Below are 22,606 nucleotides of genomic sequence, written 5' to 3'. Positions count from 1 at the left end.
ATCTGTATAAAATAATATGCTTGAATAAAGTTATTATTATTATTATTATTTTGATCATGTTCGATCCTAATAAGATCTTAATATGGAACTCCACAGAGTAGAAGTTTGTAGTATCAGATTTTTGTTTTTACAAGAAATGGGTGGCAGCCAATTGATCAACCTATTAGGTCCATAGTCTGACTTCAAACACAGATTGAAAAACAATAAGTGTTTTCCAGACCCAGGATTTGAACTTGGGGCCCATGACGTTATAAGACGACGCGTAAGCCGCTCGTACACACTTGGCACGGATAACGTCAAGAGGGATGCAGAGGCTGAGTGTGACCGATTGAAAAGCGAGAGCTCGGGATACAAATCCTGGAAAACGCAGTCGACCATGGATTTGAATAATCTGTTGCGCCAGGTTAAGTAAGTCATCATCATCATTTTTGGCATTACAACCCTTGGCGAATCTTGGCTTCCTTAAAATACTTTCACCATCCTGGATGATCCAACGCCGACACTCTCCAGTTGATTTGACCGAGCATTATTAAATCTCCAGCTATCTTAATTTTGACCATTCAGGTTTTTTCTTGCCATTTGGGGTTGCGTACATAATCGGCCTCACCGGTATATCCTCCGGTATTATATGCACGTGGCCAATCCAGCGCAGTTTCTGCATTTTCATATGCCACGTGATCTTTCGCTCCCACAAAGTGTGTACAGCTTCTCATTATACCTTAACTTTAAAATGCCACTTTCTTGAATAGCCCCAATGATTCGTCTTAAAACTCTTCTCTCAAAGATATCCATCTCATCCTGTAAGTCCCCAGTATTCTGATTCATATATTAATAAGGTTAAGTAAGTAAAATTTAAAAATATAGCGGATATTGTAACTGGTTTTATAACTAATATCCTCAATTATACAGATTGATTTAAGATAAGTGTTGTCAATAATATTGATCGAAAATTGCAGTAAAATAAAGTTGTGATATAGTAAGTTTTTGAGATTTTTTGGCACTCTTCGATTAAACTCATTTTTCACTTGGCTTTAACGTAACGCGACGATGAAAAATACTTCCCTAAAATGAATGGAATCGTTTATCATACGAAATGAAGATGCAGAGCTTGTAAACGAAAATAAACTGCACTGAAACACTGAGACAAAAATATTGCACATTGCCTTTTATACGAGCTTTAGCTTTCTATTATTGTATCTACAATACTACATACTGATCTATAGTAATATCGCCTCGCTTGCATTTGTAAAAGGCTAATACACTACTATTATTAATTTGCTTTGGCCAGTTATGCTAGGTATATATTATGAAATATATAATAATTGACAGAGTCACCCTTATGATTATATTAAGATACAACTTTTAAATTGATGCATTATTATGAGAGAGATATTTTACTGTTTGGCATATTTTTTTTCTGCGGGAATTTGTCAAGAGAAGTTTCAAGAAAGGACAAACGGCCTGTTATATATCAGGTTTCTAGCCGAGTTCTTTTTAGATCAGTCTCTTGCAAAAATATGCATATCATTGGGGCCCAACCGTCCAAATGTCCTAAATATCAGCTTTTAATGATTATTATGTAATAAATTATATATATTATGTAATAGTCTACCAATTACAAAAATATTTACAATAATAGATCGATGGAAAATCAGAAATTTTTATTTTGAAAAGAAAGTTAATTAAAACTATCGATATTGATTTTAGAATGAACAACGCAAAGACTTGGTCTTAATTGAGCGTATCACGAGGCTCTACGTTTGGATGTGAAACATCAGCAGTTTTTTACGCCTGGCAATATCTCAAGAGCAAATACCCAAGACTGAGGTCACCGTGTTCTCAAGTGAGCTTTCACTGAGGTTACTGAATTAACATAAGTTTATTAAAAATCAACAGAAAAAAACAGACTGGGTTATTTAAATTTGGACGATGCACTCAAGGGGGCATTTGCATGATTTTTGCGTAGAGGCCAATTTTTTTTACCTAATTTATTGAGTAAATATAACATATTATAATCACACCATATTTCATTGTTTCGCAAGTTAGGGGTGATATGGAGCTACCCTAATAGTCAAACTGTAATTTTAATAAATATAAATAATTGTAACGTTAAATAGTTTTAAAAAACCGTTTTTTGAGAAACTGACCATGTACATAATATACCTATAATATGTTGTACTTGTTTTTGCACGAGTTTATTATGATTTTCTGCATTAGAATTTGGTAGAGCTTTTTAAGTGGACTGTAATTTATTTTAAGGAAAGATGAGGAGGTTGCATCTAGTGGTGGGGGCGATGGAACAGAGTGGCAGACACTGACCTTTGTGATGATATATGATGGCTCCGTGGTCTGGTTTCAACTTTCGCTCGCGCGGTATAGTTGTTTTGGGTCACCCTGTTCGTACACTCCCGCACTTTGTGACACAGTTTTATGGATTATATGTGAGGGTGTATGAATGATGATGCTAGTATATGAATGAGTCTGTATCTATTAATTCAATCACTTAAGCAACGGAAAGCTATTATAAGCCCGTACGCGTCCGCTGTCGAGATGCAACTGAATGTCTCTTTGCAATTACCGGTATTCTTTTGACGCCTAATTGCTTATTGATTGTCTGGTGACAATCATACTGGGGATTAGGAGGTGGGGAAATAAAGGAATGGAATGGGAATATAAATGACCCAACCAGCTTTAGTTATTGTAATACCCAATTTAACACGTCGTTAAAACTGATAAAAATAGACATACACGAATGCATGAAATATCATGCTAATTGAAGACAAAAGAAATTTCATAATATAAGAAAACCTTATGCCTGCGTATTTAATTTCGTTTTAAAATCCGTTTTTATAGAGAACCATTGTTAGACGCTTGAAATGTAACAGGCCACTACCTTCGTATTAGGGGTGTTTGCGATAGAAAATAAAAGAAAAATTACGTGAAATCCAGTCGAATGGAAACTCCTTTATAGTCAAAAATGGTGGGGTCCGTCTGTCATTGCCAAAAATTCCAGAAGATTCATATCGTTTTCTAACGTACAAATCGGAAATGACCCATTTTTAAAGGTTTCAACCCGAAAATAAACTGAATTTCACCGTCGAATGTACCACTATAGAATTGGCTTTCTTTTACAGATAAATATATTATAAATTCATAAAATACAAAAATAATCATAACCTTTTCTGTGTATTTATTGTTTTTATAAATTAGGTACTAAGCATTGTTATGCAGTGTGTTTATAAATATATATGGTACAGTTCGGTTATGAGAAATACAGCGGAAAACACATTTTGAAAATAGCCGATATACTGAATTATTTATCAGGTTAACCTAACCAAACCTAACCTAAACTAACCCAAACTAATAAATAATCCAGTATATTGGGTATTTTCAAAATGTGTTTTCCGCTGTATTCCTTATAACCGAACTGTACCATATATAATTGTGCCTCTCTTCGAAAAAATAGTAGTAACCGAAAATCAGGACTTGAAATGGACCGGAAAAAACCGGTTACTAAAATTTTTAAGACTATCGCTCAGCCTCCTGGAAAAAAAATAGAATTGTTTTCCCACCAATCACTGGATTATAGATATTATGTAAACACAATGCATATTCTTAAAGAAGATATTACGTTCTGCGTGTTGTCTCCCTAATACTTTTTGCAATTTGTTATCAAAACTATATAATATGTACTGCTCTTTCTTTAGAAAAAGGCTCCATTATAATAAATTATAGTACATAATATAACAATTATACCCATGAATTATTATTGATCCATCGAATTCCAAATTCATGCAAACAAAACAGTGTGTATAAATGTCGTAGGAATGTATTTTCTATGCGTTAAGTTACGGCTAGACGGCAGCGACTTGCCTGCGCGGTATAGTTTGTGCAAAAAATACAGAACACTTTTATAGCGTTTTTAGGTTTGCGCGAGTTACAGTTTTATAGCCCATACACACGGGCTTCTTGATGCAAACCGGCAAAAACAAAAAAAAAAAATAGCAAATATGTCTGAGACGTATTCTGCAGTTTTTTAGACGTATTGTCAGGCGCGCATCTGACAACCTGGAGACACTGGTGGTTTTGCCTGGCATCCAGGGAAGGCGAAATAGAGGAAGAGCGTCGACGCGGTCGAGCGACCAAGTGAAGGAGCTGACTGGGGTCACCATTCATTCTGCCCTGAGAGAAGCGGAAGATTGAGAGGGATAAAGTCTTGGTCACTCAAAGGATAACAACATTCAAAGGCGTATCCGGAAACTTGTACGTATGGAGTTCAACGTATCACACTTCACCGTGAAATGTTGTATCGGAAATATATAGCCATATATTAAAGACCGTCCAACTTCTTTGGGTCGTATAGTACTGACATAAAATTCATGTCTAAATAAAAGACGGTTATTGTCAGTTTACTTACAGGAAGCCAGCAGCAAACAAATTTTGAAAATAGCTGATATACTGGATTATTTATAAGATTAGCTTAGGTTAGATTTTCATTCTTGAATTCATGAACTTTGTCAAAATCAGCTATGACAATTGAATTAAAATGTTCATATTGAATCTAATAAAATTGGAGATCGTATAGTATATGTTCATCTCTTTCCAATAAGAAAGCTCACAGTGAACTGTGCAAGGGTGAAATATTTTACGGACAATTTACAATTCAGCCATTTAAAGGTGGTCATGGTCCTCAGTCATGAGGGTACGACCAAGAAGAGGTGCATCAAGTAGAATTCGAACCTCGCATCATTGACTATCTCGATGAGAGTTGCTATTTGTTAAGCTATTGATTTGGATCTGATTCTCGTAAATTATATGTTTGGTTCATTAGTTAACCATAGAGAAAATATACAGAGAAAATGGTGGTATTAAACGTATGTCTTAGCTGGAGATAGTTCGGGATTTTTAAGTCAATGTTAGGTTACTTAGTTAGAAAAAAATGAAAAATATTAAAAACAGGTTTATTGAATTTACTTTGTTTAAATTATTTTTCCTTATTTTGAAATATATAGTATGTTTTAATTAAAATTGTATCGGTATTCAATAAAACAATGCAAAACAACAGTATGTGAGTACTTGTTCAATTATTCAATATTATTATAGTATTGTCCAGATACGCCTGCAAATAAAGGTTTCCAAATTCCTGTGGGAAATTACTCGGTCAAAATTTTATACGCGAAACTTTTCAAATAATATATACGTAAATTTTTTTTTTGCCTCCATTTGGACAATAAAAAAGAACAGTAAAAACATGCTTAGAGAAAAATATTTAAAAAATAATAATAATTATTTGTTAATTTTTCAAGTACCTACGGAACCTTAATGTAAAAGTAATCCAAAAACTAAGAATCAGGTAATGTAGAATGAAATTGCTTTTAGAATAAAATTGATATGAATCAAATTTGGGCACATGAATGATGGTTTTGAAAGTAGGCTTATATTGAGCGAGCCTAATACTACAAAGTTCTAAGTGTTCGTCCTTGAAACAACGTACCCAACAATGAAATAGTATTCTAAGCTGCCTCATTGTTACTTTTGTTTCTCCAAGGACAAACACTTAGAACCTTGTAGTTCTCCACTCGCGATTAACAGTGTCTACGGTGGAAAATATATTATAACCAATGTGCGATATCAGTGTTCAAGTCTGCGTATGAAACATGAACAATTGAGATATGTTAATTTAAAAAAAACTAAATAGCTACATAAACCGACTCATAAGACGGCAGGCAAAGATAGGCGATGCTATTGAGGTATCAAAGCTATTTCAATGGCAGTGAGCAGGTTCTGTTATTCGGAATGTATAAAACCTCCAAATATCGTACCCAATTGAAATAAATCATAAAGACGAAACCAGTCATGAAATGACAATAAAAACTATGTAAGTCAGTGAAAAAAGAATAAATGGAAACTGAAATATCTAACGGGTGTGGAGTAACAGGCCACTGATCTCGAATGTGGAAGAATATGGGATTAACTTCAACAAGTATCTAGAATACGCCATTCTAAGATTGTCATTCATTCTGACAACTGCTCTCGGCTTATTCACTGATGTTCATTCAATATTGGTGTATTTGAAGGTTGCAACACACAAAATTGCATGTCTATATTGTGTGTTTCATTTTTGTTTTCATACTCACATATTCAAAACCCTGAAACTACAAATAACTACACATAGCTAAAAATAAAACTAATAAAATCATATGTCCGGTTAAAAATAATAAAAACTTCTATATCGAGACATAACGTCACCGCGGTCGTTTCTGGAAATAAAACCGTTTCAATAGATACAAAAAATGCGTGACGTAATACTGCCATCGCATACAGCGGCATGACGTAGATGCCAATATTAAAGGCGCACATTAGTAGTGATTTCAATAGTAAAGGTTAATTAATGCATTTCATTTTTTTAGCCGCCAGAGAATATAAATTCTCATCAAAATAATACCAAAAAGTGAAGTCGTATATACGACTCATATTATTATATAATACTGTGAATAAAATAATTAACTCTATAATAGTAGATCTAATTTTCAAAGGATTTATGTATATTTCATACTGTATAAATGAATATTATAATATTCTTCTTCTTTGTCCATATCCGCTCCTTAACCGGAGCATATGGACACCACGCGGCGCCTCCAAGAATCCCTGTCGCTCGCCAGTCTTCTTGCTTCGTTCCAGGTCAAACCAGTATCCCGTAGCTCCGCCGTATACACTCTATAGATTGTATTTAGCGGCCTTCCAGGTCGCCGGAATCCGGTTGGCTTGAAGAACAGGCAAGCCAGGTTAAAGTTCTCTTTTGGCATCCGCAGCACGTGGCCGAGCCAGGTCCAACGTCGCCTTTTCACTTTCAGCGTGATGAGAGGCTGCTTGGTGCGTTCTCTTATCTCCTCGTTGCTCCTAAAGTCATCATCCAGTATTCGTCGCAAACATCTGTTTTCGAAGCTCAGTATACGGTTGCTCTGAGCCTTCGTAAGGTGCCATGATTCGCTACCGTAAAGCAGCACCGTCAGAATGCAAGCGTCGAATAGGCGGCATTTGGTTTTGACCGAGTACAATCGTGAGTCCCATACATTTCGCATTGAGTTGAATGTTGCTCCAGCCATTCCCATTCGGATAGCGAGCTCTTTCTGCAAAATGCCATCTGCCGTGATGTGTACCCCCAGGTACTTGAAGCTGTCGATGCTTTCGATGTTTTGTCCATCGCTAATGAATATAATATACTAAATAATTATTTATTACATAATATATATATTTTTTTTTTGAAGTTATACTTCTTTTGGCACGTTTGGGAAAACAGATCAGAGTGTATTTTTGGCGTGTGACGAAGTCACGACGCGCCAATGCAACACATAATTTATTATTATGATTATATTAATTTCGGTCATAGGGGTACATGCGCATGCGCATAGTGTCATTTAGTTAGTCGTTCAATACAACCAAGTAAACATAAGCAATATTGTGTCATAATAAATATATACTATGTTTATAAACAAATTTCTGGAGACTAACATTCTACACTGTTAATGTATATTCATAAAAAATTATTTATATCGGAGTGTATATTTATTTTTCATTGTAAAGATTGAGTAAAATTTATATCAATAAATAAATAAATTTTGTGAATGTTGAGTTGGTAAATAATTCAAAAAATATATTAAAATTTGATTTTTTATTAATTCATCATGGGGACTTCTGAATCGATTATAACCGCTGTATGGAAAAGATGAGTTTTGGTCCAATACAATGACTAAATTACAATTATCATGTGCTATAAGAGACACACATAGAATCACGTACGTTTTCATCAACCTAATCCACTGTAATATTAATAAACTCAGGTAATGGCTTATTTTGTTTTGTTGCGCCAAAGAAGTATAATTTCTAACGCGCGTACACAAGTACACACCGATATTTTGTTTTCAACGAATAATTCAAAAGATTGTTAATGTAATAACCTTTACTTATTGAACTTCAGAAAATATAGATATCTGAGAGGACTCGAATCCGCATTCATCGGATTCCGACCAAAGTGCTTTACCGACTTAGCCAGCTGCACTAGCTTACTACAAAATTAACCTTTTTAAATTTATCATTTTTTTTAATATTGACGACCAGCTTTTGAAGTTTTGTAATCAACATATCAATAATATGTACTTAATTACATTGATTCTTAGTCTGTATCAAGATCTATAGAGATACTATTCTATTCTTAACGTACTTGCACTTGATAATAATTTAATTAACTATTTTATAGTGTTCAACAAGATTTAGGTACTTACTTATCAATGTAAAAAAATTTATCGGCCAGTTCATAAACATACATATTAAGATACCTAATAATAGTTAGTAGTTAATTTATGTTCTATTATACATGGATCAATCAGCATGTAATGTATTTATTATAAAACCATATCTAACAGGTATTTACTAACTATATTAATTCGATCATTAAATAAACGACTTATGATAGTAATACTATGATTTAGTATCTATTCGCAATATTAATGACTATTTTATGTATGTACCTATTCTATTTCTTAGAAATATTAATTAAAAATCATAATAAATAATATTTAAATTAAATTGTTTTATACCTGCATCGTGTCATATTATTTTAATGATTAACCATATTTATTTTAATGAATTACTTATTGAAAAAAAACTAATTTATTTATTAAGTAAAAAAATTATGACGTTATACCTAGAATGGATTTGAAATACAACATACTACTAATAACAGGTTATTTAATTTTATACAAGGAAAAACAGACTAAAAATACCATATTTTAAGTAGACAATATTATCATATATTTTTTTGACTCCTCTTTAATTTCTAAAAATATTTCAATTAATTATAAAAATATATCAATAATATTATCATGTCATTGTGTATAACAGTACGACTTCGAAAAGAGACCCACCGATGGCGCTGTCCATTGCCTGGATGTCGCAAGCGTTATGCAGATGGATTAGGATTTAACCCTTTAAAACTGTAATTTTTACTCACGATTTCACAGCTTCAGCTTTCACTGATTAACTTTGACCCTTTTATTCATACAGGTCTGAGATCCTATATTTTAAAATTAAACAACTTACACTATCGAGATTCGTTTCTGGTGTTAATTTTATTGTGGTAACCCTATATCAAGTAATTTTTATTTACAATCCCACAGCCTCAGCTTATTCTGATTATATCTGACCCTGTTGATCATACAGGTCTGAGGTCCTCTATTTTGAAACTAAGCACCTATCGAGATTCATTTCTAGTGTTAATTGTGGTTATCTAGTTGTCAAATGCAACACCCACCTGAGATGAACCAATTCTTTGGGAAGTTCATCTTGTTATTGGGTCGAGTGAGTCGTCTTATCTTGTTGATCTATTTTCGTGTACCGTTTGAAGTATTCTCTGAGACTCGGTTATTGTTGAGTAATCTCTGTGAAGTCTGAATAAATACTAAACCGGAAGTGTTTCTATTTTATGAATAAATCATCCTATACATGATATTAAATTGAACATAAATCAACACCATGTTACACGACATCATAATTCACAAGATAGATACCAGAAAACCTGGACTGGAATGAGGCTATAAAGAAAATGGGTCAAAGTATGTGGATAGATTTTCACCATAGGGCATCATTAGAAAAGGGAAAATGGAGTAAGTCTATTCTGCCATCACCACGAGAGGTGCCCTGGTTTGTAGAGTCTCCTTTGACGAGGAATGAGCTTAAGTTAATACTGAGGCTAAGAACAGGGCACACCATGGGCAAAAGATTTGATGTCTTCATGGGAAGAAGCAAATCGCAGCTCTGCGATGAATGTCATGTTTTAGAGGACATTGTACATATAGCACTACAATGCCCTAAATATGAACTTCACAGAGTACAGCTGCAAATTGCGGATATCTATGAGAATGTCGATGAATTGAAGGGTGTCCTGGCGGTGGGTAATACGGAAGAGCTAGGCAAAATTGTAAAATTATTTACCAGAATAGGAGTGAGGACCTGATCGACGGATCCTCTTCTAGAAGAAAAGAGGGGATATGACAGCAAGTCACAGTCAAAGCATCGGTAAAACCACAAAAAAATCACAAGATATATAAATATAAATTACACAAAATCTTTATGTCAAAATAGGTAGCATACATTGCTTCAAAAAGACACAATCGCAACAGGTATTAATCAATCTTAGAGGCGGCAGTGTTAATGCAATTACGTCATACTTGACAATGCAATGTTCTGGCCCGTGATGAATAGTTAGTTATTAGTTTACTAGCTGACCCGGCAAACTTTGTTCTGCCATATAAATTATTTCTAGTGAATATTTTGGTTGTTAAATAAAAAAATAACGAATGTATCGTAAGTGTGTGGGGATGGGATCTATGACAGAAAGAGAAATAGAGCGCTGTAGACGATGACCGCCGATAAAAATAAAAAACATCAACCATTCATTTTCTCAATTCAAAATGAGTAATGATGTTCATAATGAATGAATTACCTGTGATTCGGATGCGGATGCGGATATTGGAGAGCGTCGTATGAACGGTGTGTATCAGCGATGAACTCCAGATTATTGTTTCTTCTTCGAATCACGATTTCTCGCGTCGATGTGCGGTCGCCAACCATGATTCCAGCAATGTCGTCAACAACAGGCGAATTGAATCGACGCACGTGCTCTCCAGCTAGTGTTTTATCAGGATTGATGACAATAGCGTGATTGTCACTTTGCAATTAGTGCATGTGTGCTTTGAAGAATTTCAATAATTCATTGTGCTCATTCAACAGGGTGTCCAGTTCGCCGACGATGCGCCTGGCATTAGGCGAATTGAGGCTATTGTAGCCGCAATGTGCATCCACATGATTGATGTCCTCACCGCCCATGAAGTAGATTTGTAAAAATTTATTTGGTTCATTTGGCATTAGCAGCAATGAGCCTACTTTGTGGTATACTTGGCCTTTGATTTTGAACGTAGAATGGAATTGTTGACCATTTGCTGCAGTATTGTGAACCATTACTGTTGCTCCGAACGAAGTCATTTGGAAGCATGGATTTAATTTGCGAATGGACTTCAAGAACAGGTTTGAATCTGGAACCGTGCCGATGAGCAAGCCGTTCAATGGTTCTGGTGGTATCTCAATTTCTGGTAGTTGCACTTTTCCTGATGAACACATCCCGGCTGAGTCATGTTTGAATTTGAGCGCATGACAATGGGGACATTCTTTGTCCATAACACCAATCAGCACTTTCGGATGAGCGGAATATTCAATATCTGGCTCGTACTCGAATGCGAGACGAAGGAACGAAGCGGATGTAAATGTTCGATGTACTTGTTGGCGTTGTCGGTCATTTTCTCTGCGTGTGTTCACTACGAACCGGCGCGCTTGGCTCCGTTCCAATTGTCGTTGTTGATTTCGTTCAGCTCGTGCCTCTTGTGATTGGGATGTACGCAATTGCGACATGCTTATACGCACGTTTTTGTTATCTTGTTGGATTTGTTCGTCTGTTCTTTCTGCTCTACTATTTTGCATGTTTGTTGCTTTATTCGTTTGAGGGCCCAAATGGCCTCCCTTGCGTCTTGCTGGCATTGTGACTTTGATACACGCACATAAAAATAGATAAATTAAAATAAATCGTACAAAATTTTGCACGCACTGCGTTGTGATATGCCGAATGAAATGTTAAAATGACGCGACGCTTCTCTTGAATTCTTCTCGGACGTAGCGCCATCTGTCATTCAACAACATAAATAATTTCGTTCTGTTTGAAATACGAACGACGGTTAAATTTGTTCATACAAAAATAATAAAATCACGATTAAAAAATGGGAGGGTAAAAGTAGGAAGGTGAAAATTTGGGGTTATAAGTATTTTTTATGCCAAATAATAAAAAAAATACAAAAAAAAATTGTCAAAAAAATAAAAGAATTTTTTTCTGGATAGAGATACCCTAATCACCTAGTGGTATGAAATATACTTGTTGACCTATTCTCATACCTTACAAATATACATAAAAAAAATCATAAAAATCGGTCGAGCCATTTCGGAGGAGTTCGACCACAAACATCGTGACACGAGATTTTTATATATATAGAGATTTAGTTTATTGAAAACGACTTTATGTAGTAGGTAGTGAATTAAGCCAGACTGGTAATAATGATTAATGAAATACGTAAGTAAATACATTATTACCATTTTCGATCCAAAAGGAAGCATACATATTTGGACCTCTACAAAATTTATTTTTAAATGGGAAAAGAATGTTAATCATTTCGCTAAATCATTAAATGTGTTGAAAGTAAAAAAATACTATTCTATTACAAAAAAATGGCAAATGTTATTTTATGAGCCGCAAAATTTACAACCGCGCTATTTACTTAAGACTACTCTGATACTAGCTACTCCACCGTGGTGGCACTCCACATAAAACAAAGGATTTATTATCATATATTAGTATTGTATTGATCGATTAGTCATGCTATCAGTTCTTGTAAATCTTTTTCATGGCACTTGTACATTTTACGTTATCGAAAAGATATTGCTTGGCAATGTCACGTATTGAATTCGGGTACATGCAACCCTCTTTACTGTCTATGTGTTTAAGATTTCAAATCCAAAGATTTATTCCATATTTTTTTACACTGTATTTTATAATATTTAAATATTGATTCTATTTTGATAACTTTAAATATAAAGAAATTTTATTTAGTATTAACAAATGATAAAAATCTTCTTACAATAATTACAACCCAAATCGAGTCATAACATTTCAAACTCTCTACGTTACAGTCTCCAGCAGTTTATGCCCAGTCTTAAAAACCAGAGAGCTCTAAAGTAGTCTAAAGCATCCTTCTTCACTTCATCTATCCAACGAAGTCAACATAATAATATTATTATCTGGTGACGATTATTTTCAAAGCATTGCTTCTAAAGTTTTTAAAAATGATGTATTTTCAATTTACATTCTAAGACCACGATGCAGAGTTGCTAGTAAGTCTCAATTTAGTGAGATAATTTTTAATTAGCTTCATTCGTTATTTTATATTGAAAACGGTACTATATTTAAACTTTCAGTTTTCTTAATTTACTTATGCACAATATAAATTTAAAATTCTGAATATACTTCACGGTTTTTAAAAGAATTAATGTACACATGATATGCACTAAAGAATACTTTTTTAATGCAAAAACTATATTTAAGCCACGTTTTAAGCGTTGTTAGCCACCGGTTAATTATTGCTATTTTTATCTATTACGTATTGAAATACGATAACATTGTAAATGGAATACATTACTTTAATAATATTTACATAATAACGGTAATTGGTTGTTATTTGTAATTAAATTATTTTTATATTTTCTATTTATTATTTATGTATTATGGCGCATTGGCCATTCTCTGTAATGCTATAATAGGTACTCTCTTTTCTAAATGAACAAATTCGAACATTTTTTTTTAATTCATTTTTTTTCTTTCTTTTAAAAGCACGATTATACCTATATTTCTTTTTATTTTGAAATCTCTTAAGCTGTTATTTTAATAAACAACTCCGTATCGCGTAATCGGCGATATTAAATACATTACCGCAATTTCAAATTCCATAACACCCATTTACCGTAGTGTCCAATTATGGCAAACTCAGTAAATAACTGACTGAAATGATAATTTCAGCATATCCGTTTTTCCACATAATCAGCTTTATTATATATCCGATGACGCAAACTCCATATAAAATAGCTGACTCAATTATAATAATTATTTCCTAAATATTCTTTTCAAGATATTATTTTGACTGTGAGTAGGTCAATAAATAGCAGATCATATTTTATTGGACTTATCACTCGAATATAAGTTCCCGGTATGTTAGTATTTCAGTCTCTGTATCGCTCTGTCAAAAATCTCATTCAACCGAGGCACGGACCTCGGAACAGTATCATAAGTATTGCAACATAACTACTGTAATCATACTCTTATACTGACTGTTTATGCTGTAAGTAAATAAAACTCGCTCCTCCATCCATCGGAGCAACCACCAAATCTCAACTTCTTGATCCACAACACCCACTATTATGTAATAAATAACAAAGTTTAGGATATTTTCTTCAAATTATTTGAAGTATTTGTAGACACACAACATACTTGATAAAAACGAATTGGTGCTCGTTTTAAGATTACGAAACTCATTTGAAAAAAAAATGTTATTAAATGCTGAATCGTTAAAAATCACTGATTACAAAAAAAAATGTGCACGAGACTCGAAAAAAAGGTTGTATTTGAAAAACTAAAACTAACCGTTCGGCAAAGCGAAATGTCGGACCAATAAATATCGCAGTGACACCGGATTTTCTTTGATAACATTATCACAAGATTCTATCTTAGTCTTCCTTATGTGACGATTTATCATTCGGAGCTGGAGCTATGCAACTTGCTTCATACACTATAGATAAAGCACGATAGCAGAAAATGTCTCGAAATATAAGACAGGATATTTTTGGGGCATGACTTATAAGATTTGTGGACTTTTCGATTCTGTGCAGTATGAAAACATTGAATATCAAAGGTTTGCAAGTATTTTGGTGTCAAATAAATAACAAATCAGAATTGATGAATTTATTTAAAAAAAAAAAAAAAAAAACTGTAATTTAAACATATCGGGTAGCTGAAGGGAAATTTTCAATTCCACAAGTTGTTTTTTTACGACACCGAATGCATACATCGCAAGTGGCCACAAAAACGCATTTTTTAACTCAAGTTAGAGTATGTATCCTGCGTTAAAAGTTGTAAGACCAGATCTGAGAGACTTTGCAATTGATTTTTAATTTAGAAGAAACTACATGTTTTTATAAATATATGTTGGAATATTATTTTAATGATGGTTTATCATAATTATCAATGTACCACGGTGGCCAAACGACAATGTGTCAGATTAAAACAATAAGAGTCTCGGGTTTGAATTCCGGGTCCGGTAAATTCACGTGTTATTTTTTTTTCGATGTTTGTTAGGATGCAGAGTAACTATATAGTTCTAAAAGGTTGAACAATTAACAAATCTGTGAATACAATCTTCATTCTGTTGAGGTCAATATCGCACCCGGGGAATAATAGTGGCACAAGTCCAAATTTGTCATTCTTTAGTAAAGTATGCAGAAATGTTCCAAGATATCATTTCTATCCGCACAAATAGCGGCATAATTCTTAAAAATAATATAATGGTGGCCTTAAAAGCATTTTTGTCATTATCATGTTATAACATTTTACTTGAATTCAAGCAGAAATAGTGGCACAATAATCGTTGTGCTATTGTTATTGCGGATAATAATATTCAAAATGAGATGACTCAAGTGTGCAAACTTCACGCTATTATAAAGTAATTTAAAAAAAAAAACTGATTTAACACACCAAAATAAAATATTCAAACTGCTCTCCTGCATAAACAACTTTTTTGAGTTGTGCTACTATTATTCCCCGGGTGCGATATAATCCGCTTAGGATTGACCTTGGTCATTTAAATTTGTATGTATAATTTGGTTAATTTACTTTTTAAATTAACCGAAGTATTATGGGCACAATATTATTATTATAAAAAGGTTATTGACATAATAATATATTAGGTGCTGGGTTCTCATTTGTTGCTCCGGGATTGATTCTTGGTGAGGTTACAATATATTATGTGATTTTTTCAAAGCCTATGTGTTTATTATTGTTTCACTTCTATTAGTAATTTCACTATTGCTTCACTACACTACTGTGGTTAGGCATGTTTTATTGGTAAAAAGAATAAATAAATATGTGTGTGTGTATAAATATATACATATATATCTTTAAATAAATAAATTATCTGGGTGTAGTTGAAACACAAACTCTACCGTAATCGATGTAACGATGCAAAATACGAATTTGTGTCATAGTTTTGATATTTTTTCGGTAAAAAAAAACTTCAAGCACATCAATTTATTCTTTTCTTATTTAAATGTATTTTTTGTTTTGCATTATATTTTTATTTTTTTGTACCTATTTGTGTATTTTTACTGCCTAAATATAACTTATCTTTGTTTAACTATAGAGACAATTTGGATGCAATGTGTACTAAAAATATGAACATTAAGAAAACAGTAAATCCATTTTTTTTTTTGATTTATATTTTGATGAAATTTTTTTCCTACATGTATTGTAAATAAAGATTGTGTGCATATTATTACTTATTTGAATTCATAATGTCATGATATATTCCACTAACTAAATCTAATGAATATTGAGAGTTTGTATTTAAAACTGTGTTCTGCCGAAACCATAAATGACTGTTAGTAGGTACATATCGCCAAAATACTGTAGATACAACTAACCACTCTATATTTTCAAACAAGTAAGAACTTATCACCAAAAGAACATATTACCAAGAGACAATATAAATGAGAGTAAATATCGCAAAGAGTAGAGTACACATACACCGTCGCTCACTTGCAAAGTTTCAAGGATTTGCAAACAGTCGTAAATTATGGTAAAAACGTCACTTGTACGCGGCGAGAATAGAACTCCCGTTGCGACGGCACTTGCAGGATTCGCTATGTTATGAATTCCCGTATCACGTATTAATATAAGAAAGTCTACTTTGCCGAACGACTAACTTACCAGTATGAAAAATACCAGTACTGAGAAAAACATATGTGATTAATTTTTAAAGAAGGATATAATCAATGTATAATATTTTATTATCCTTTTTTACTCAAATCAAACACGGAGCATAGATCGATTCAAAATTAGCCAAGATTTACTATGCTGATTGCATTAAGGCTATACCTCAGTTTAGGCGAAGAAAAATCGTGGCTAGGCGATGCGCGGATTGCGGGTGCAAATGACGCATGCCAAACGAAATATAATTTGTCATATAAATCCAAAATGCGTCCATTTCATGTTCTGTTTATTGTTCTATTAGTAACAATAATAATATATTCATACACATGTAATCTTTTTAAAGTAAATGGGTGCCCACGTCGCCATCACGAAACAAATTGACGCGTTCCCAGCTCGACGTTCTCTCTCCGAATCGCAGCGAGTCCAAAATTTCGTCGCGCCTATAGTTGAAAATTATTTTCCGTTTCACTGATGTATTGCCTTAACTGGCATAGTACATCACGGTCCCACAAGGGAGGAGTGGTGACAGGGTTCAAGCCTGGGGGTCCGGGCATAAAAGGAGCGCGGCGTGGTGGGTCGACCAGCTAAGTGAGATGTACATACATCAAAAATGTATACTAATAGTACAAAAGTCGCTTACTACAAGGTTATTAAATGTTTTAAATATGTGGTTGTGCATTGCATTTTATTGTGATATGATGATTGATATACTTAAATCATAATAGTAAAAACACTATAGTTTAGTATTAGATCATCACACTGACCTTATCTTTAGCGATAGGTAGGTGGGCCCGCCTAAGATCCTGGCCTGGGGGCCCGCTTTAAGATGTAGGGGCCATGTAGTTATTACAAATAGTACGATGTCGCATTTCGATGTTTTCAGCGATTATGACTTTCGGATTACCATAAAATTTATGGTCAAATATTTTGTAGCATTTTTTTATATAAAAACATTATCTGTTTATTTTATTATATATATGATTTCAATATTATGATATGTCCGAACTATGCAGCTATTAGCATATTAAATATCTGAAGTATCGTAGAATAAACCAAATGCTTTGTTTTAATATTATCACTTTTCTATCAAGAACTAAAGCTGGGAAATTCTTAGTTTTATAAAGCTGCTTACGAAAGTATACAAAAATGCGGTTTCTCGCATCTTCGAGAAACTATGAAAATGTGAGTCATGATCTTTTGGAACTATAGAACTTTATTAACAAAGAAATAATATAATAATTATAATCATTGATATATTTAAAACTTATAAAATATTAAAATTAGGAAAAATGTGTTATAAACAAAGTATGCTTACATACTGTAGTTTAAATGCTAAAGATATCAATATTTCGCCACGAATTCTTTTTGATAACCAAATCGCTTCGGATGTTCAAATCAAATCAAATCAAATTTATTTATTTTACATATAATGAACATAACAAATTATATATTCCACCTACGTGGTGATGAGTAAATAGGTGGGCGTTGTCTTATCAATTTTTAAAATAGGGTTCACTTAGCTCAGTCGGTGTGCTTCCATGATTCATATTTTTTTTTATAATTTTTCTATATATTTACATTTACGATAGTGCATATATTTCTTTCTTCTTTACACTGTTTTAACACCTTTTCTCTGTTTTTATAATATTCCATGTTGTAAATTTGTAATGTTCAAACTATTTAAAAAAAAAAATGAGTTTGAAGACAATAATGGCAAAAAGTTGGTTAGTCGATAATTTAAGTATTAACGGAACAACGAATTATGTGTCTATATTATATAAATAATAATAATGTATGTTAGAATAAAATACCATCCGATATATTTAACATGCACTTAGAGCAGAAAGAGATAAGGAATATACACGATTTTAGGGGTTATGTCAAACTTTGAATTACTGCAATTACTCCACAACATAATTAAATTCTAAATTTTAGAGACTTACCAACTTTTGATAGTAACCCATGATAATAAGGTATCATGTAAAAATATATAGGTATGTGAAGGTAAATATGTATGTACATATAATATATTATAAGAATATAGAAGATAATTTGAGCATACAACAAAAAAGTTAATGTACTATAATATTGATTGAGCGCCTGAATTTATTGATCAATACAAAATTATTCATAAGTATTGAAATATTTTTTTGAAAAAAATTAACGTGAAATGTGTCACAATTGATCATTTATGTCTACTGTAGTAGGTTTTTGGGTATTTACAAATTGAATTTACAGTTTCAAACATAATCAATAAGTCAACAATATTACTTCGTATTGTTTTTAGTAAGAATGGATCAAGTAAAAAAAATAATGAAGATGATAGATTCAACTAGAATGCACTCAATTGTGACTCAAGTACAAATAAAATCATTATTTGTAGTTTTTTTTGACGATAAACTACTTACTTGAATTTATATGAAGGACCCAAAAAATCCACAGTATAAATTGCCATTATAACACAATCCTGTTCTCTCTGTAGTAATAATGTGAACGAATGTTTTGTGGAGGATACTCGTAAGATATAAGAAGTTGTGTCCCTAGGCGCAAGAGGAAATCTCTTGTGCGGCGTCTAAGTTATGATACTGTCTGCTAAACATGGGAGCACACGTTTATCTTTCGGGGGATACTTTTTATGTGATTCATTTAAGAAAAACACACACGGCACTCTTATTTTTCTCGTGATTTGCTATTTAAACACGGTATATAATATTATATCATACCACATACAAAGCTTATAAGTCAATACAGTAAATGTTTAAATTAAAATATAGATTTAGGTATTATTTTTTAGGGGAAGGAGGTGTTAATCAAAGAATAATAAACGATAAAAGTAGAGATGCTTAGGAAATACCTTCATTGAGCATACTATCTAGAGATGTAAAGACAATGATGGTGGTATATAATAATTTTAAGTTACAGTTATATCTTAGATTACTCATAATTCTCAAATAGTATGAATAAATTTTAATAATTCTTAAGAAGGGACGTGCGCCGCGTAGGTCAAAATTGAGATTTTATGCTTTTTTCGACATTCCTTAAACGTTGTAGATAATATATTTACATAATTTTTAAGCCTTATTATCCTTTATATTTATTTTAAACAGTTGATGACTGCATAAAGTATTTTTATTACATAAAATAGTATTCTTTTAAACCTTTCGCTCTAATGTTTTAGAATATAGTCATATTTCAGTACGTCCATGTGAAGTGCTGTTAAGATTTTTTATATTTATTAATTTTTAAAAGCATTTATAAAACCATTAGAAAAATTTATGTTGACATTATTATAGTGAAATATTTACAATAAAAATTATATTGATAATCTCTGTGATCCCAAATTTGACAAGAACTAGGCATTTTATTTTTCAAAAAATGGGCAGGATTTACAAATTTTAAGATAATTCTAAGATTACGATTATAAGATATGTCTTTGACCATTCAAATGTGATAAACATTCTACGAATAATGTTTGCCTCATAATAATTATTGACCTAAGAATAAGGTAGTATTTTTTTGAAATACGCCATTTCTGTTGGCATTTCCCAGTGGCTAAGCTACAACATACAGCCGTAGCCATAAATTCTCAAACGATACATGAAGTAGGGAGTAAGATCATGGTAACGCGCATGTTTGAACATGTACCGCTTTCAAAAAAAATTTTTAGGTTAGGTACATGTGCAGTCACAATTAATATATTTATAGGTTTTTTGGGAGAATTTAAAAACGGCGGAATATGAAGGTAATCGACTTTGAAACTAATCGGCTCCAATCATCAATTAGCATGTCCAAATTCAAGTAGGCTGTTATCTACTATCCACTGTCAAAATTAGCAGTGATCTACTACACTCTTTCATTGTCATTCATCAATTTGAATACACGTGTTATATTAAATTTGACTGATGACACTGTGGCGTTTCAAATTCCAACCAAGAGAGACTCCGCCTCAGTTTAAAGCGCTAGGACACAATATCTTCCTTTTCTCCCACTCCTGTGGTAGGCCGTGAGTGATGAAATAAGAATTAGGTGATACGACGAGGTCACGCGGATTTACTCATGGTTAATTTAAAAACTACTTTCACGTATGCTGCTTTAAGAAATATAAACAATTAATAATAAAACGGTTATTGAATCTCAATCTCGGCTTAGATCTGTGTGCCATACTAAACTTATGATTTTTGTTCATGAAAATATATTTTCACTAAATTTGTAAGTCTAACTGTATGGTATAAACGGATACGATCAGATTATTTTATAATATACTTTGTGAAAATATATTTCCATGAACAGAAAAGATAAGATTAGTATGGTATACGGTTCGAAACCGCATACGGTTGCAGTCCATGGATGGCCTATTAATGACATAAAATTGTATTAAAGTAAGTTAAATGTACGTTTTTCTTAATGTTTTCTCGATTCAATTTCAATAGGCATACTATAGCGCGATCGAACAAAAAAAATCTATCCCACGATTGACTAGAAGACATATTGTATTTACCATTGATATATTGTATTTTAAATATTTAAGTGTCTTACCTGTTGACTAAGTCGATCCAATCTTAACGTCAAATTTAGGCTCGATTTTTCGCTGTAGTAGACTGTATACCCCCAAGCAGAGCCACACCATTGGCCCTGAGGAGCTGGAAGCCCTTCTTCTCTGATGCTCATGTGTCCATCTGGGCATCCTTCTGATGTGAACGAAACGAATTTTCCGACTGTAAACGTGTCGAACGTGAGCTGAAACAGAAAGAAAATATACATTAAAATTAGGAATTTAAATTTAAAAAAAAAACTAATAGTCAGAGCCGTAAATGAAAATGGTCATTATTCCGGAATAGCATAATGGACTTTAAAACTACTGTTTGTCACCTCACAGATGGGAAGGGATTGAGGAGGGGAAGATCCTCAAAAGCATTGCAAGTTAACGGTGCATATGACCCACAGTGCAGTACAGAATACACGGCAGTGGACAGCATGGTAAAGCGTTCTGCTCTTCACGACTTGGATGATCTTCTTCGGGATGCGAAAACTGCAGCCTGCAATACAATCCGAGTGCTCTCTATCGTATTACTAGAGCTATTTGCTGTAAGGCTACAGAACAAAACAACGGGACCCTACATTTAGATATAGAGCAACAGTATTTTTAATGACCGTGAATATATCAAGATGAGTTAACCAAGACTAAGGTCGCCATACACACACATGTTTTTTGACTGAATTAATGTGATTGTAAGTTAAAAGTACCCATGGAAGAGAAGAGCATACAGAAGTAAAATTGAAAATTGTAGTAAACAAAAAAACTGCCCAACAATATAAGTAAAAGGTATTTTGCCTATGGCAGTAACGTCTTAAATTTTTTAAATGTCATAAAATTGGTTTGCATTGCGACCAGGTCGGATGACCCGATAGGCTCAATAATTGGTTTAACCGACATGAGCTTCACTTCCTTTTTCATACACATTTTAGGACATTCTCAGAAAATGTGGGCACAAAACAGAATCTATTCTACATACATAATTCTGAAAACACTCATGAGAAAATATAGCCAATAGAAAAAATCTTTTTCGAAAAAATACACCCGGCAGGAATCGAACCTGCAGAATTGGTAGAATTATGTATGTTCAATAATTAAAATAGTACATTCTTAAATATTGTGAATTATTCGTTGAATAAAAGAAATAGTTAGCTAAGAATCTATTCTATTGATAGGATGGAGATGAGAAAATTAGTCCCCATGGACCAAAACTCTGAAACTGCCTTTCTTTTACCCCTTAATGACAGTCCAAATACAAAACCTAACCGAATCTTCTTAAATATTATCAATATTGAATGCACGTTTCGTTAACGTAATTTGATGTTAAGTATGAATGATAGAAACCTAATTATTTAAATTAATTATAATTACTTAAGTTTACCCCATATTTTTCCACACTTGAGATTTAAATATTATTCAGAAAGTATCCTACTTTCATT

General features: G+C 32.9%; 1 protein-coding gene across 1 annotated transcript in view; it reads right to left on the bottom strand.

The window, feature by feature from the left end:
- Positions 1–22,606, bottom strand: part of LOC147073889 (uncharacterized) — a 670,186-nt gene that overhangs the window by 196,012 nt on the left and 451,568 nt on the right. The window contains exon 3 of the mRNA XM_085944702.1: positions 21,170–21,370. Coding sequence (XP_085800828.1) covers positions 21,170–21,370 — 201 coding nt within the window. The remainder of the gene's footprint in view (positions 1–21,169; positions 21,371–22,606) is intronic.

Source organism: Rhyacophila brunnea, unplaced genomic scaffold (assembly GCF_057557595.1).
Source record: "Rhyacophila brunnea isolate RB1 unplaced genomic scaffold, BYU_Rbru_1.0 scaffold_17, whole genome shotgun sequence".
Taxonomy (NCBI): domain Eukaryota; kingdom Metazoa; phylum Arthropoda; class Insecta; order Trichoptera; family Rhyacophilidae; genus Rhyacophila; species Rhyacophila brunnea.
This window is presented reverse-complemented; position numbering and strand designations above follow the sequence as displayed.